This window comes from Rhinoderma darwinii, chromosome 4 (assembly GCF_050947455.1).
Source record: "Rhinoderma darwinii isolate aRhiDar2 chromosome 4, aRhiDar2.hap1, whole genome shotgun sequence".
NCBI classification, from domain to species: domain Eukaryota; kingdom Metazoa; phylum Chordata; class Amphibia; order Anura; family Rhinodermatidae; genus Rhinoderma; species Rhinoderma darwinii.
Genome location: NC_134690.1, coordinates 7,374,919 through 7,392,292, shown reverse-complemented (window position 1 = coordinate 7,392,292; position 17,374 = coordinate 7,374,919). Strand labels below are relative to the sequence as shown.

The 17,374-nt window shown below is 43.8% G+C and overlaps 1 protein-coding gene across 1 annotated transcript in view; it reads right to left on the bottom strand.

Annotated features, from left to right (window-relative positions):
- Nucleotides 1–16,478, bottom strand: part of LOC142759285 (vomeronasal type-2 receptor 26-like) — a 35,752-nt gene extending 19,274 nt beyond the window's left edge. Inside the window, exons 1-4 of the mRNA XM_075861299.1 lie at nt 16,304–16,478; nt 13,967–14,201; nt 3,456–3,747; nt 3,103–3,243 (exon numbers count right to left, since the gene is read on the bottom strand). Coding sequence (XP_075717414.1) covers nt 3,103–3,243; nt 3,456–3,747; nt 13,967–14,201; nt 16,304–16,478 — 843 coding nt within the window. The remainder of the gene's footprint in view (nt 1–3,102; nt 3,244–3,455; nt 3,748–13,966; nt 14,202–16,303) is intronic.
- Nucleotides 16,479–17,374: the final 896 nt, after the last annotated feature.

The following is a 17,374-nucleotide window of genomic DNA, read 5'->3' as shown; positions in this document are numbered from 1 at the left end:
TTTTGTAATACAGCAACTCCCAGCATATCCTTACCACTGTTCGGACCATGCTGTATTTATGTACTGAGCTTGGTTCTGGTGTTGTATTTATGTACTGAGCTTTGTTCTGGTGCTGTATTTATGTACTGAGCTTTATTATGGTGCTGTATTTATGTACTGAGCATGGTTCTGGTGCTGTATATATTTTCCTTATCCTTAGGTAAATGTAGATTTAAACAACAGAGACTACTGTTTTTTTTAAGGTTACATTCAAACAAAGCAGATTTTTTTCCCCTGAAAACCACATATAATATAAAGCTCCTGGCCTGGCATTCTGCTTTCTCTTTTCTTTATGGCTCATTCTTTTTTTACAGCAAATTCAAAACCATGCCAAATCTGTTGTCACCTAAACAAAACTCTGTAAATGTATGATATGGTGTCTTCAGAGTTCGGGGGGGGGGGGGGGCACATTTTGTAAACTGCCCGGGGCCCATGGTACCCTAATTCCCCTCTGCCTATTTTCCTTCTGCTTGAAAGTACCTACAATAATTTGTGCTAAACTGCTACGCTGCTCCCGCCCTAGTCTATGTCACGCACCGCTACAGCTGTGCCCATCTATTCTGCTCTAAGGAACATGTACCAATCATGTACTTAATTATCTTAGAAGCCAATGAAAATCTGTTTTTAGTGTAAAGTGAAAAAAATATTCTAATTTCTCTCGTTGCTATTTTGAAAGGTTTATTGGCACTGGAATTCCCCTTTAAATAAATACTGTATGGGACCTTCATGTGTGCACTGATTAAGGGAATTAATTTAACACTACATAATGCAAATATTGAGCCCTCTTTGGAGGTGTTTACTGAGCACTTTATGGTGATATTTAGCACTGTATTGGGTTTCTAAGTGGGCATTGCATTTTTTTTGTGATGACTACAGTTTCATTCTTGACTGCAGAGGTGAGCCAACATATTGACTGATAAGTATCATCAACTTTCTATTCTTCCCCCTTTCTACTCTATTTCATTATTGGTGAACACAGACATGGTGGTACTTGTATTACATTTCTTCAGCTTAGAAAGGCAGAAAAACACGGTCACAGACCGCCCAGCATGTGCCCATTTATCCTGACACTGCACTTGACCATCAGTGGTGTTTACTATAACCCCTTCACTAGCATAGATCACCCAGGGTCAAGTTCACTGTTTGCCTCAGGAAGCAGAAAGACTAGGTGCTCCCCTGTCAACACCAGATGACAACGACAAATATGTTGCGGCACCACACACAATCTGTGTTTAAGAAATGTATTTATTTTGTCTATTAGAGCATAAAAAGGGAAATTAATAAAAGTAAGAAGAAAAAATCACAAAGAGAAAATAAAGAAAGTAAAATAAAAATTCTGTAGAGACGGTTTAATTACTGAGAACAGAAAGAACAATCTAGGAGTAGAATAAGTAGTATACATGTTCAGTACTAGGTATTAGTCGTATTTCTGCCTTTTTCGGAATATTTACCTTTGTTAACATTCGGGAACTGTTTTCGGCCAATAACTTAGGATTTCCTTCTCGTAATGATAAATCATGTAATGCAGAAGCCACAGCATAGACGGCAGAGTACACACTAAGGGCGGGTTCACACATGGCGGAATTGCACTTAAATTCCGCTGTGGACACTCCGCAGCGTTAATCCGCAGCGGAGCCGTTTCTACATTGACTTTCACTTTAATTTAGCAGTGTTCGTTTACACGATGCGTACAATTCCGCTGCGGAGCATAGGCTGCGGAGCGGAATTTGGTGTCCGCAGCATGCTCTGTCTGTTGCGGAGCAGTGGCGGACTCATGGCGGAATTTCTCCATTGACTTCAATGGAGATTCAAAGTTCCGCAATGAAGTCCGCAGCTGTCATGCACATGTCATGTGTGCTGCGGATGCGTCTTGCTTTTTTTACTTGACATTTCTTCATTCTGGCTGGACCTATGTATTTCTAGGTCTACAGCCAGACTGAGGAAGTCAATGGGGCTCCCGTAATGACGGGAGCGTTGCTAGGAGACGTCAGTAAATAGTCACTGTCCAGGGTGCTGAAAGAGTTAAGCGATCGGCAGTAACTGTTTCTGCACCCGGGACAGTGACTACCGATCCCAATATACATGTATCTGTAAAAAAAAATGAAGTTCGTACTTACCGAGAACTCCCTGTTTCTGTCTCCAGTCCGGCCTCCCAGGATGACGTTTCAGTGTAAGTGACGGCTGCAGCCAATCACAGGCCAAGCACAGGCTGCAGCGGTCACATGGACTGGCGCGTCATCCAGGGAGGTCGGGCTGGATGCCGAAGGAGGGACGCGTCATAAAGACAACGGGCGGTAAGTATGAATTTCTTTTACTTTCACTAGGGAAAGTGCTGTCCCTTCTCTCTATCCTGCACTGATAGGGAGAAGGGAAGCACTTTTCCCGCAGTCCGCAGCAGCTAGTCCGCATCAATTTTCTGCACATTTTGTGCAGATCCGCAGCCGTAATCCGCAACCCGGATTAGGTGCGGCATTGATGCGGACAGTTGCGGAGGAATTCCGCCATGTGTGGTCATGCCCTAAAGGTATAGCGGTAATTTATGGTATCATACTCAGAAGGATCCATATTACTTAACTTATTTGTAGCATTACATAATCTGCATGTATATATACCAGAAGATTCTTCACAACAAGAAAGATATTCACTCCATATATCAGACATTATTGTGGATTCTGGATGTTTGTAAGGACCAACACTGAGTAAGTAATCCTTCAGTCCTGGAATATTTCTTCTATGTAGAGAAATCTGGAGAGATCCGACCCATTCATGACCATGTTTTCTATTCCCTGTAGTAAATGATGATGATAAAATGGAAACTCTTCTGTTTTTATAGGGGCCATGCAGTTTGAACTGAACAATCGTTAATTGTATGGAGTCTCCGATAAATATAAGAACATCACATTTGGTTTTCAGTATCTGATATATGACCTTGTTTGATAAAAACATTGATTTTGTATGTTTTTCATACATAACGTATTGAAAAGCGACACATATCCCATTCTGTGTCATTGCTGTGCTCAGCTCAATGCCGGCTCGTTGGCTGCTCACATCATCGGCTCTTACAATTCCCACCCAACTCCATCCAAAATGCTTCAATAAGAGAACAATGGCGTCATACTGAGCCCTCTCATCAGGAACTGTGCGGTAAAAGGAAGGGAACAGGAGCTTGTTGTTAAATATGGAATCCATAGCTCCATAGCTGATCTGGAAGGAAAAATAATCAAAACTACGGTTCAACAGTGTTCCTGATGTCTATGTCCGCCTTCATGTAACGTTAACATACTGCATTCAATCTAATATCTAAAAATGTGAATTAAGCCTAGATAATAAAACATGACAGTACAAGTTCTGATATCTCAGATTAAATAAATTCAAATATGTACATTTCAGAAAGTAGGACTGAAGAATTATTTTACCTGTGGGAATCCATATATCCCAGTAATCTCCGCTATGGACAGACTGGAGGAAGACATCAAGTGTCCAATAAAAGCCACCACTTTGTTCTTCTGGCCACAGCTGTAGTTGGGGACGGCTTCTTCTCTCCCGGACAATATACTCAGTACACTCTGTACAGCTTTATGTTCTAGCACACAGGAGTCATAGATCTTGTATCCCAGAGTAATATTAGGTAAGATGTCAGATCTTCTGTTAATTTCTTCTATGGCAAATATGAAGACCAGGAGATGTCTCCAGAAATGGAGGCGTGGCCTAGAAACATATACATTATATAAATTATATATTACCAATATACATCTACGCAGCTGTAGTATGCATTACATTACAGACAACTAGTTCTATAAAGTTTTACTATTACTGCTATGAATATGTAAAGACATAAAGGATTAAAGGGATTTTCCAAATCAGAGACATTTATGACATATCCACATGATATCTCATAAATGTCAGAGAGATGCAGTCCCACCCTAAACCCCTTTCTACCGCTCTGTGTTGTGGCTGAAGCATGTGATTTCCGACCATGAATTACGGAAACAGCGTAGCTCGCTGAGCTATGCTATTTCCGTAACTCCTATACTAGTGAATGGCAGTTACCAAAGCAAAATAGTGTAACTTGATCAAATTGTTTACGTTCCGTTAAATTGTATATTCACTGCCTGGATAGAACGATTAAAATGAATTTTATTAAATATTTGTTAAAAATGGGCTCTTGAAGCCAAATTTAAACAGGCTCAGTCAGATGGTCAGCAGCAGGGACAGGTCTATTGCAGTGATATGGATTGTTCACCCTTAGACCAGTCTCTCCTCTTATTATATAATCGCTGATACCAGCTTGCTGAATGAAACTTGCGCTAATCCAACGCGTTTCTGCACCTCTGGTGACGTGCCTGCGGCCTGCCGCCAATCCTGGTCAGACACGTCACTCATGACCTGTCAGGGTTGCGGCGAGCCCCCTTGTCTAGGCAGCCAATCAGGGACAATTCGGACGCACAGCGTCCCTGGTAACCTTGGAGATCCGGAAAGCGGATATACAGATACTACGGGGATATAGTACTGTGGACTTGGACAACTTACAAATAGAGAATCACTGCTATGGAGCATAGTAGAGTATTGGATGCTATTCAGATCAAATTAGGTCGGTCGGTTAGCAGTACTATATCCCCGTAGTATCTGTATATCCGCTTTCCGGATCTCCAAGGTTACCAGGGACTCTTTGCGTCTGAATTGTCCCTCATTGGCTGCCTAGACAAGGGGGCTCGCCGCAACCCTGACAGGTCATGAGTGACGTGTCTGACCAGGATTGGCGGCAGGCCGCAGGCACGTCACCAGAGGATCAGGGCTTAAGCCTGTTAAAAGATCGGCACCTCTCCGGCTCGTGTGTGACCATTATATCTCAGTTGTGCACGGGCCAGGAGGTTGACTAAGCACAAAACCGTGCGAGCTGGCAGAAACAGTTTAAACAACAATAATCCCTGATGATGCACCACAGATATCAGTGGTGCAGAAACGCGTTGGATTAGCGCAAGTTCCATTCAGCAAGCTGGTATCAGCGATTATATAATAAGAGGATAGACTGGTCTAAGGGTGAACAATCCATATCACTGCAATAGACCTGTCCCTGCTGCTGACCATCTGACTGAGCCTGTTTGAATTTGGCTTCAAGAGCCCATTTTTAACAAGTATTTAATAAAATTCATTTTAATCGTTCTATCCAGGCAGCAGTTACCAAAGCAGCGCAGCATGCAAGATATGCTTTTTCCATAACTACAATTCAGTTCTATGGGACCATAATGCACCCAAATATGTTTTCTCCCCAAATTCCAGAATTAATTTCTGAATAAAAAATTACACCGCCGGGTACAGCGAACTGGATTTTCTTAAAAAAAAAGTTCACAGCAGAGTTAGTGAACCTCATGGTTACACAAATAAATCTGTACACATTTCAATTTCTTGCAAGTCACCCCACCTCTTACTATGCAGGAAGCCAGATGTGGCGTCTCACTGATGCCACAGAAAAGTGAAAATTTTGTCAGTTTTTTTCTGAATACAGTCCTATTGGTCCACCGACGTTTTATATGATGCGCCAACGTACAGAGCTGTAATGATGAGAACACGATTTGAAGCGATGTTAAAATCTTTTCATTACACTAATAACAGCCAGTGCCCTGCCCCTAGTGTGCCTATCCATGATAGACTATTTAAAATCAGGCCACTACTGACTCCTTTTAATGAGAAATTTTCAGAGGCATAAACCCCACAAAAAAAATATTGACATTGACGAGTCACTCATGCTGTTCAAGGGGAGGTTGGTATTCCGGCAATATTTGTCAAGCAAATGTGCAAGTGAAACGTCCACGGTCGGTGACAACGAACTCTTCTCGTCCTGCCGACGGCCTTCTCTCCAGTAATGCCAGCACATGTGGCCGTCCTGTCCCGCAGTGACCACAGTGACCACTAGGTTTCACGTGCGAGCTCAGTCCAGCCTTAAAGAGCCTTAAGAGTCAGAGCGCACACATTTGTGAGATTGAGCTGATTGCTCGTTGCTTGTACCTTCCCGTGTCTGTCTTTGCAAATCGTCCCTTGAGTGTTCTCCAGTTCCCAGTGTTCCCATTCCTGCTATCTTTATCCTGTATCCCATGCTATCGTGTTCCTGTGCTGTACAGAGTTGGAGTCGTGTTGTGTCGCCTGCTACACCCGCTGTGTTTCTCCGCAGCTGTTGTCTGCTTGCTTCCAGAGTACCATCCGAGCCTAAACCATCGCTACTGCCTGAATTGCTACAGGTCCCTTATCCGAACTATAGACATTGACTTTGTACCCTGTTTGGCCAGCTGCTATAACGCTATGGCGGTACGGCCCAGTGGGTCCACATACCCACAGATCGTGACAGCAAGATACGGAATCAAAATGTACAAGCTCCGTGAGAGTGAGAGTGGGTACACAGATTCCGTATCTATGAGGTAAAAGATTCCAAGATGTGTCCATCAGAATGCCCCACCGTCCTCAACATAAGTGCCAAAATTGTCTGGGACCTTTTATATCCCCTGCTAGGTAAAGGATATCAGCTTTACGTCGACAACTGTCAAGTCAAGTGTCTATTTGACAAAGGCACAGTGGCCTGTGGTAGAGTAAGGAGGAATCAAAGAGGCCTCCTCAAAAACTGGTGGATCAAAAATTGAGACCTTGCGAAAGCAGGTCCCTGTGTAATGAAAAAATTATTCTGATTAAATTTAGGGACAAACAAGACGTCTTCATCCTCACGTCTATTCATGTAAACAGCAGCACCCCTGTTCCTGTAAGAGTCAGTAACACCACAGCCCTCAAGCCTGTGTGCATACAAGAGTACAGCCAACACATGGTAGGGGTGGAAGTAACGTGTCTGGTATAAAAATGTTGCAGGGCACTTAATTCAAACAGCACTGTGTAATTCCTTTATATTATACCACAAGGCAGGAAGAAGTGCATGGTATGTAGAATAACAAGAAGAACAAGTAATTAAGTAATTAGAAGAGCGTGCAAGCACATGCCGTGGAAGTCAGGCCAGCAGAGTTGTACCGGGACAGCACTTCCCAGCCGAAATTCCCCCACAAAATAAAAGAGACGGCCCTACAAAAAATATTGCGTTTGTTATAAAAATTGAGTTAGAACAGACACGGGTTATCAATGCCACACTTGTTCCGATAAGCCGAGGTTGTGCATCCAAAAATGTTTTTGTTCTTATCATTCTTCTCTAAAGTATTAACTTAGTTAATTCCCTAATTTTGTTTTAACCCCTTTTGCTCTTTTCATATAGACGTACAGATATTTTACCCCTATTTCCATTACATTTGTGCCCACTTAAAAGTGGGAATTATACCTCAAATAAAACAAACAATTTCATTATTCCCCTAGATGAATACTGGAGGACGGTGTTTTCTGCTCTGTCACTTCAGAACATCTGCAAAAAAATTGTGCTTGGAATTTATCTAACTAGGCCCAAAAAGCCACAAGACACTTTATTTTAATGCTTTCCCATAATTCCAGCTAAAAATACATTGTCAACATAATCACTGTACCCCTTAATGAATAATTTCAGGATCTAGTTATAATAATGGGGTCACTTCTGGAGGTGTTACATTGTTCTGCCAGCTTAAACCCTCTGTAAGTGGAAGCTATATTCTGAAATATACAGGGTATTCCTTTACTTTTGGGCCCTACCATGTTGACAAAGACCAGATTTCGGTCTAAGGGGGAGTAATTTTGAACAAGAGAAACAGAGAAATAAACATTGGGGTACATTTCCTTAGTTTCATGTACTGAACACGAAGAAAAATGTCCTATAGATGACACATTTGTGAGGAAAAAAAAGAAATTTATTTTTTTTTTTTTTACACTGGTTACGCATTAATTCCTCCAACAAGATGTAGGCTCAAACTACCCACTACAACCATTAATAAATTCCTTGAGGGTGTAGTTTCCAAAATGGGGTCACTTCTTTGGGGTTTCCACTGTACTGGTACATCAGGGTCTCTGCAAATGTGACATGACACCCCAAAACCATCTGTGCAAAATCCAAAATCCAAATGGCACTCCTGACCTTCTAAGCCCTGTAGTGCGTAGAAACAGCAATTTATAACCACACATGGGGTACTCCTGCAATCAGAGAAATTTAACTTTACAAATGTTGCGGTGCTTTTTCTCCTTTATTCCTTGTAAAAATGTAAAATTTCTATGTTTTTTCAGAAAAAATTTAGATTTTTATTTTCATGGCGTAATTCCAATAAATTCTGCATAAAACCTGTGGGGTCAAAATGCTCACTATACCCCTAGACAAATTTCTTGAGGGGTATAGTTTCCAAAATGTGGTAATTTTTAGGGGTTTCCACACCCCAAAACCATTCCAACAAAATCTGCGCTCCCAAATCCAAATGGCGCTCCTTCCCTTCTGAGCCCTGCTGTGGGTCCAAACAGCAATTTATTACCACGTATGGTATTCCTGTAATCGGGAGAATTTTCTTTACAAATTCTGGGGTGCTTTTTATTCTTCATTCCTTGTAAAAATTAAAAACTTCTATGTTTTTTTCAGAAACATTTTTAGATTTGAATTTTAATGGCCTAATTCCAAAAATTACGAAAGAAAAACCTGTGCGGTCAAAATGCTCACTATACCCCTGGATACTTTACTTGTGAGGGGTTCAGTTCCTCGGTTTTTGCACCACAAGACCTTTTCAAACCTGATATGGTGCCTAAAATATATGGTGCCTAAAAAGGAGGCCCAAAATCCTCTAGGTGCTCCTTTGCTTCTGAGGCCTGTGTTTCAGTCGATTAGCACACTAGGGCAACGTGTGAGATATTTATAAAAACCACAGAATCTGGGCAATAAATATTGAGTTGTGTTTATCTGGTAAAACCTACTGTGTTACAGAATTTTTTTTATTACAAATGAATTTTCGGCAAAAAAAATGACATTTCTACATTTCTCCACTTTGCTTTAATTCCTGTGAAACACCTTAAAGGTTAACAAACTTTCCGAATGCTGTTTTGAATACTTTTTAGGGGTGCATTTTTTTTTAAATGGGGTGATTTTTGGGGACTTTCTAATATATAAGACCGTCAAAGCCACTTCAGAACTGAACTGGTCAATAAAAAAATAGGCTATTGAAATTTTCTTGAAAATGTGAGAAATTGCTGATAAAGCCTTGTAACGTACTAGAAAAATAAAATAATGTTCAAAAAACACTGCAAACATAAAGTAGACATATGGGATATGTTAATTAGTGACTATTTTGTGTAGTAGTATTATCTGTTTTACAAACAGACACATTTATATTTAGAAAAATGCTAATTTTTTCTTTTTTTTCACTAACATAAAGTACAATGTGTCATGAGAAAACAATCTCAGAATCGCTTGTATAGATAAAAGCATTCCAAAGTTATTACCACATAAAGTAACACATGTCAGATTTGAAAAAATCATCTGTGTTCACAAGGCCAAAACAGGCTCAGTCCTGAAGGGGTTAAGAGGAGAAGGATAAAAGAAGGAGAAAGAAGAGACCGAAGAAGAGTAGAAGCTCGAAAAGTATAATAAAATCACCAACATATGTTGAATTTATTATGTGATCACTCGAGTGTTCCCCGGACCTCAACCAATGCCTCCGGGGGATTATCCGGAACCCACATTTTTTGTCGCCAACATACTGTGCTGCACCAGTGACACCTGGGATATCATGGCATTACTATTTGGCTCAACTGTGTCCTAGCATGTGTGCACATGCTGCGCCTGGCATTCTCAAAGGGCCAGCGTGTAAAGTGTGCGACAGGTACAGAAGAATTTGAATGATTCTGACTTTATGATAAAAGAAGCTTTACTGTGGAACTTGTAGGAAACACTGATATATAACTATGAACAGCAGAATGTAGCGTGAAGTAACAATTTAAGAATAACCCTGTCTTCAGCGGCCTGCCTGTGGGGAGGGAGTCTCATTCTCCTCCCACACGTTGTCTCCCATGGCCTGTAGGGGGATTTCCTAATCCCACTTTCCCCTGTGTCTGGGGCCGGTTGCACTGTCAGTTGAGAAACAGCTCTTTTCACGCCGTCCTGATCTGCTGATTTAAATCCAACTGCACATGACTACATCTCCCCTCTGGGACCCGGCTTCCTCCAGACTGCTGGATACATCGGGGACGGCTCCCGCTGCTGGCTTGGAGGTAATTCTGCAGAATTACAAGCGCATGCCAAATTTGAAATTAATACAGATGTAGCTGTCTTTACCTTGACTTTTAACACATTAAATACACAGTCGCAAGATCCTTTATCTGTAGTTTTTTAATGACTTTTCAATGGCTTTTGATATCACGCTGCAGCTATGTAAAGGATTTGCCTGACACAGCTTCTGTGTCGACGCCCAGTGGTTAATCAGCCTGCATCTGTGCCTAGGTCTGTTAGAGTGACTCGATCTGCTACCACTCAGGCTGGGAGGCTGAGGAGTGGGAAAACCTATCACAGCCTGGCCAGACGGAGCTAGCTCCCGCCCTCGGTCTATTTATACCTTCATTTCCTGCTCCTCTTTGCCTGTGATTCTGTCTGGTTTCCTGGCTCTGCTGCTCCTGCTAGTACTATTAACCTCTGCTTCAAATTGACCCTGGCTTTACTGAGTACTCTCCTGCTCTGCGTTTGGTACCTAGTACACTCTTGGTTTGACTCGGCTCGTTAACTACTCTTGTTGCTCACGGTGTTGCCATGGGCAACTGCCCCATTTCCCTTAGCTTCTGTGTACCCTTGTCTGTTTGTCTGTCGTGCATTTAGTGAGCGTAGGGACCGTCGCCCAGTTGTACGCCGTCGCCTAGGACGGGCCGTGCAAGTAGGCAGGGACTGAGTTGCGGGTAGATTAGGGCTCACCTGTCTGTCTCCCTACCCCATCATTACAAGTTAGTTATCACAGTCAAGATATAGATGGCTACATCTGTACCTGATCTGATATAAAAGCTCCTCCTGCTCTGGTAGTCATTGTTTTTCCAGTTTACCTGCCTCTGTATTTCTTTATTTTACCTAGCCTGACCTATTGCTACATTCACTGTGTTTATCCTCTGCCGTCCGCTCAGACTTAACTCTACGTTATACTGTGCTGAATCTCTACCGCCTGCCCTGACCTACAGCTATGGTTAATACTACTGACACATGCTCCAATCCTTGCTGGGTAAAGCACCCATGTTGCCCCCTATTTGGAGACTCGCTCACCCTTTGGCAGACGACCCCTCTACTCAGCTCCGCAAAGGCCTTCCATCATATCTCCCAGCCTGCAGTCCACTGACAATCTCCTCAGTAGACAAGGCGACAAGGCGCACCTAGTCTTCAGTTCACTACTGCTCCTGATGTCCAAGCCTGCGCCGCCTACCTGCACACCACAATCCTCACGTATGGAACAAACTATAAAACAGGACCACTACAGCTACAATATGCACCCTCTATTGGACCGTTTGCTCTCAACCCCTACTGGCGTGTTGGACTCGTCACGTATACTAGACATGGATACTGAAGTTGTCACTAACACTGGACTTGACACGGACACCGGACACAGATACTCAAGTCACCGTGGACGCTAGACTTGATACGGACAGCAGACACGGATACTGAAGTCTGACTCTGTCCACCTGCTTAGGCTCTTCTGGAACTTAGGTGTCAGTCTGTAGGACTTTCTTTCTTGGTGGACTTCCTGGGCGCACTTTCAGAACCCCATATCGATACGTGTAACCAGAAGATTCGTGGCATCCTCGGTAGAAGTGACATCATGACTCGCCAGTTTATCTTTTGACTTTACTGTCTAATCCCTGCCAGAAGGTTGCCACCAAGGCCTCGTTGCTTCAAGGGAGTTTGGCTGCCAAAATACAGAACTGTATGGCGTACTCCTACCGTCGACTCTCCTTGGCAGAGTGTCAGAGGTGAAGCAGCGGCTAAAGACGTACGGCCCGGTTGCTCAAACACTGTGCAAAAAGTTTCTAAGAACAGCAGATTGCAGATTTCTGCCAGATAATCGGGAGCAGGCTCGCGCCATATTATCTGACTTTATCTGAGTTTTTCAATGACTTTTCAATGGCTTTTGATATCACGCTGCAGCTAGTTATCACAGTCAAGATAAAGATGGCTACATCTGTACCTAATCTGATATAAAATCTCCTCCTGCTCTGATAGTCATTGCTAGAGCAATTTGGTTGCAAGAGTTCCTTTAGCTCCTTGTTTTTTCAGTTTACCTGCCTCTGTTACATAGTTACATAGTTAGTACGGCTGAAAAAAGACACATGTATTTCTGTATTTCACCTACCCTGACCTATTGACCTATTGACCTATTGCTACATTCATCGTGTGTTTATCCTCTGCCGCCCGCCCAGACTTAACTCTACGTTATACTGTGCTGAATCTCTGCCGCCTGCCCTGACCTACAGCTACGGTTATTACTACTGACACATGCTCCAATCCTTGCTGGGTAAAGCAGCCATGCTGCCCCCTTTTTGGAGAATCGCTCACCCTTTGGCAGACGACCACTCTACTCAGTCCGCAAAGGCCTTCCATCACATCTTCCAGCCTGCAGCCCACTCACTATCTCCTCAGTAGACAACGCGACAAGGCGCACCTAGTCTTCAGTCCACTACTGCTCCTGATGTTCAAGCCTGCACCGCCTACCGGCACACCACAATCCTCATGGATGGAACTAACTACAACACAGGCCCACTACAGGTCCAATATGCACCCTCTATTGGCTCGTTTGCTCTGAACCCCTACTGGCGTGCCGGACTTGTCACGGATACTAGACATAAATACTGAAGTGGTCACGAACACTGGAGTTGACACGGACACCGGACACAGATACTGAAGTCACCGTGGACACTAGACTTGATACGGACACCAGAAACGGATACTGAAGTCTGACTCTGTCCACCTGCTTAGGCTCTTCTGGACCTTCTTTCTCGATGGACTTCCTGGGCGCTCTTTCGGAACCCCATGTCGATACGTGTAGCCAGAAGATTCCTGGCATCCTCGGTAGAAGTGACATCATGCCTCGTCAGTTTATCTTTGACTTTACTGGCTACTCCCTGCCAGAAGGTTGCCACCAAGGACTCGTTGCTCCAAGGGAGTTTGGCTGCCAAAATGCAGAACTGTATGGCGTACTCCTACCGTCGACTCTCCTTGGCGGAGTGTCAGAGGTGAAGCAGCGGCTAAAGACGTACGGCCTGGCTCCTCAAACACTGTGCAAAAAGTTTCTAACCACAGCAGATTGCAGATTTATGCCAGATAATCGGGAGCAGGCTCACGCCGTATTATCTGACTTTATCTGAATTTTTCAATGACTTTTCAATGGCTTTTCATATCACGCTGCAGCTAGTTATCACAGTCAAGATAAAGATGGCTACATCCATACCTAATCTGATATAAAAGCTCCTCCTGCTCTGATAGTCATTGCGAGAGCAATTTGATTGCAAGAGTTCCTTTAGCTCCTTGTTTTTTCAGTTTACCTGTCTCTGTATTTCACCTACCCTGACCTATTGACCTATTGCTACATTCACCGTGTGTTTATCCTCTGCCGCCCGCCCACACTGTGCAAAAAGTTTCTAAGAACAGCAGATTACAGATTTGTGCCAGATTATCAGGAGCAGGCTCGTGCCGGATTATCTGACTTGTCACAGTTACTGTACACGGATACAGAAGTCATCACTGACAGTGGACTTGACACAGATACCAGACATGGATACTGAAATCATCATGGACACTGGACTTGACACGGACACCGGACATGGAAACTAACGTCATCACGGACACTGGACTTGATACGGACATCGGACATGGATACTGAATTGGTCATGGATACTGGAGATGACATGGACAACGGACACGGATACTGAAATCGATACAGACACTGGACTTGACACGGACACCGATACTGAAGTTGTCAGGGACACTGGAATTGACATGGGCACTGGACAAGGATACTGACGTCATCACCGACACTGGACTTGACACGGACACAAGACATGGATACTAAAGTCGTCGTGGACACTGGATTGACACAGACACCGGACACGGATGCTGAATTCATCACAGACACTGGACTTGACACAGACACAGATACTGAGGGTTTCATGGACACTAGACTTGACATGGACACGGATACTGAATTGGTCACGGACACTGTACTTGACACGGACATCAGACATGGATGCTGAAGTCGTCACGGACACTGGATACAGGAACAGACCATATAACCTTTGCAGACTAACTCAAGGTTAGCAACAACATTGCTCAGGCACCGGACTGATGGGCAGGGTTTCTTAAATAGTCCAGGGTGTCCAGGGACTATTGCACATGACGTAGTTTTCATCCATAATTACGGATGAGGTTGCGGACCTATTCATTTCCATTGGCCACAGACACCTTTTCATATATTTACAGATGTGTGCCCGGGACGTATAAATGATCCACAAAATATAGAAAATTTCCTATTCTTGTCCGCAATTGCTTCTATAACCGTCACATTCGTATTTGCGGACAGTAAAAACCGTTACGGTCCTATGAATGGGGCCTTAGACAATATACTAGATCATATACCACCTTCTATCGACTCCAACACATTTCTGCATTGGATCCTTTGTCAGGCATAACACAACCAAAAATACTAACCACCATTGTAAGGGTCTGGAGCAGCCTCATCCCGGTGGAGATTGGCTTACTGTTTATTTATATGTATGAAGTTGTGTATGTTTTACTTGTTTTTCTCCACAGGTAAAGATCCTGGAAAAGGACTGTTGCCAGTGTTGCTCACCCTTTGGCAGACGACCACTCTACTTAGTCCACAAAAAGGCCTTCCATCACATCTTCCAGCCTGCAGCCCACTGACTATCTCCTCAGTAGACAACGCGACAAGGCGCACATAGTTTTCAGTCCACTACTGCTCCTGATGTTCAAGCCTGCACCGCCTACCGGCACACCACAATCCTCATGGATGGAACTAACTATAACACAGGCCCACTACAGGTCCAATATGCACCCTCTATTGGCTCGTTTGCTCTGAACTCCTACTGGCGTGCCGGACATGTCATGGATACTAGACATAAATACTGAAGTGGTCACGAACACTGGAGTTGACACGGACACCGGACACAGATACTGAAGTCACCGTGGACACTAGACTTGATACGGACACCAGAAACGGATACTGAAGTCTGACTCTGTCCACCTGCTTAGGCTCTTCTGGAACTTAGGCACCAGTGTGTAGGACCTTCTTTCTCGATGGACTTCCTGGGCGCGCTTTCGGAACCCCATGTCGATACGTGTAGCCAGAAGATTCCTGGCATCCTCGGTAGAAGTGACATCATGCCTCGCCAGTTTATCTTTGACTTTACTGGCTACTCCCTGCCAGAAGGTTGCCACCAAGGACTCGTTGCTCCAAGGGAGTTTGGCTGCCAAAATGCAGAACTGTATGGCGTACTCCTACCGTCGACTCTCCTTGGCGGAGTGTCAGAGATGAAGCAGCGGCTAAAGACGTACGGCCTGGCTCCTCAAACACTGTGCAAAAAGTTTCTAACAACAGCAGATTGCAGATTTCTGCCAGATAATCGGGAGCAGGCTCACGCTGTATTATCTGACTTTATCGGAATTTTTCAATTACTTTTCAATGGCTTTTGATATCACGCTGCAGCTAATTATCACAGTCAAGATAAAGATGGCTACATCCATACCTAATCTGATATAAAAGCTCCTCCTGCTCTGGTAGTCATAGCAAGAGCAATTTAATTGCAAGAGTTCCTTTAGCTCCTTGTTTTTTCAGTTTACCTGTCTCTGTATTTCACCTAACCTGACCTATTGACCTATTGCTACATTCACCGTGTGTTTATCCTCTGCCGCCCGTCCACACTGTGCAAAAAGTTTCTAAGAACAGCAGATTGCAGATTTGTGCCAGATTATCAGGAGCAGGCTCGCGCTGGATTATCTGACTTGTCACGGATACTGTACATGGATACAGAAGTCGTCACGGACAGTGGACTTGACACAGATACCAGACATGGATACTGAAATCATCATGGACACTGGACTTGACACGGACACCGGACATGGAAACTAACGTCATCACGGACACTGGACTTGATACGGACATCGGACATGGATACTGAATTGGTCATGGACACTGGAGTTGACATGGACAACGGATACTGAAATCGACACAGACACTGGACTTGACATGGACTGAAGTTGTCAGGGACACTGGAATTGACATGGGCACTGGACAAGGATACTGACGTCATCACCGACACTGGACTTGACACGAACACAAGACATGGATACTAAAGTCGTCATGGACACTGGATTGACACAGACACCGGACACGGATGCTGAATTCATCACGGACACTGGACTTGACACAGACACAGATACTGAGGGTTTCATGGACACTAGACTTGACATGGACACGGATACTGAATTGGTCACGGACACTGGACTTGACATGGACATCGGACATGGATGCTGAAGTCGTCACGGACACTGGATACAGGAACAGACCATATAACCTTTGCAGACTAACTCAAGGTTAGCAACAACATTGCTCAGGCACTGAACTAATGGGCAGGGTTTCTTAAATAGTCCAGGGTGTCCAGGGACTATTGCACATGACGTAGTTTTCATCCGTAATTACGGATGAGGTTGCGGACCTGTTCATTTCCATTGGCCACAGACACCTTTTCATATATTTACAGATGTGTGCCCGGGCCGTATAAATGATCCACAAAATATAGAAAATTTCCTATTCTTGTCCGCAATTGCTTCTATAACCGTCACATTCGTATTTGCGGACAGTAAAAACCGTTACGGTCCTATGAATGGGGCCTTAGACCATATACTAGATCATATACCACCTTCTATCGACTCCAACACATTTTCTGCATTGGATCCTTTGTCAGGCATAACGCAACCAAAAATACTAACCGCCGTTGTAAGGGTCTGGAGCAGCCTCGCCCTGGTGGAGATTTGCTTACTGTTTATTTATATGTATGAAGTTGTGTATGTTTTACTTGTTTTTCTCCACAGGTAAAGATCCTGGAAAAGGACTGTTGCCAGTGTTGTTTTGTATGTGCTTGTGGGGACTCTGTTTCTCTATAACATACTTTATATTGCAGGTAATGGAGGCTCACTTTGTCCTTTGTATATGACATGATGGAATGGGGCATCGGGAGAGATGACCCGGATGACATTTACTATTACACTATTTTTTTTGCTATGCAAACAGCAGTGTGAGGTCGTATCCAGCGTTGGGACACTTCGTGCCTCACACTGGGCAGCTCTAAAGTGATTAGAGGCAGCTGTTCTGCCAAAACGGGGTGGGGTGTGTGGCCTACGGACTTGGGGGCAGCAGAATTT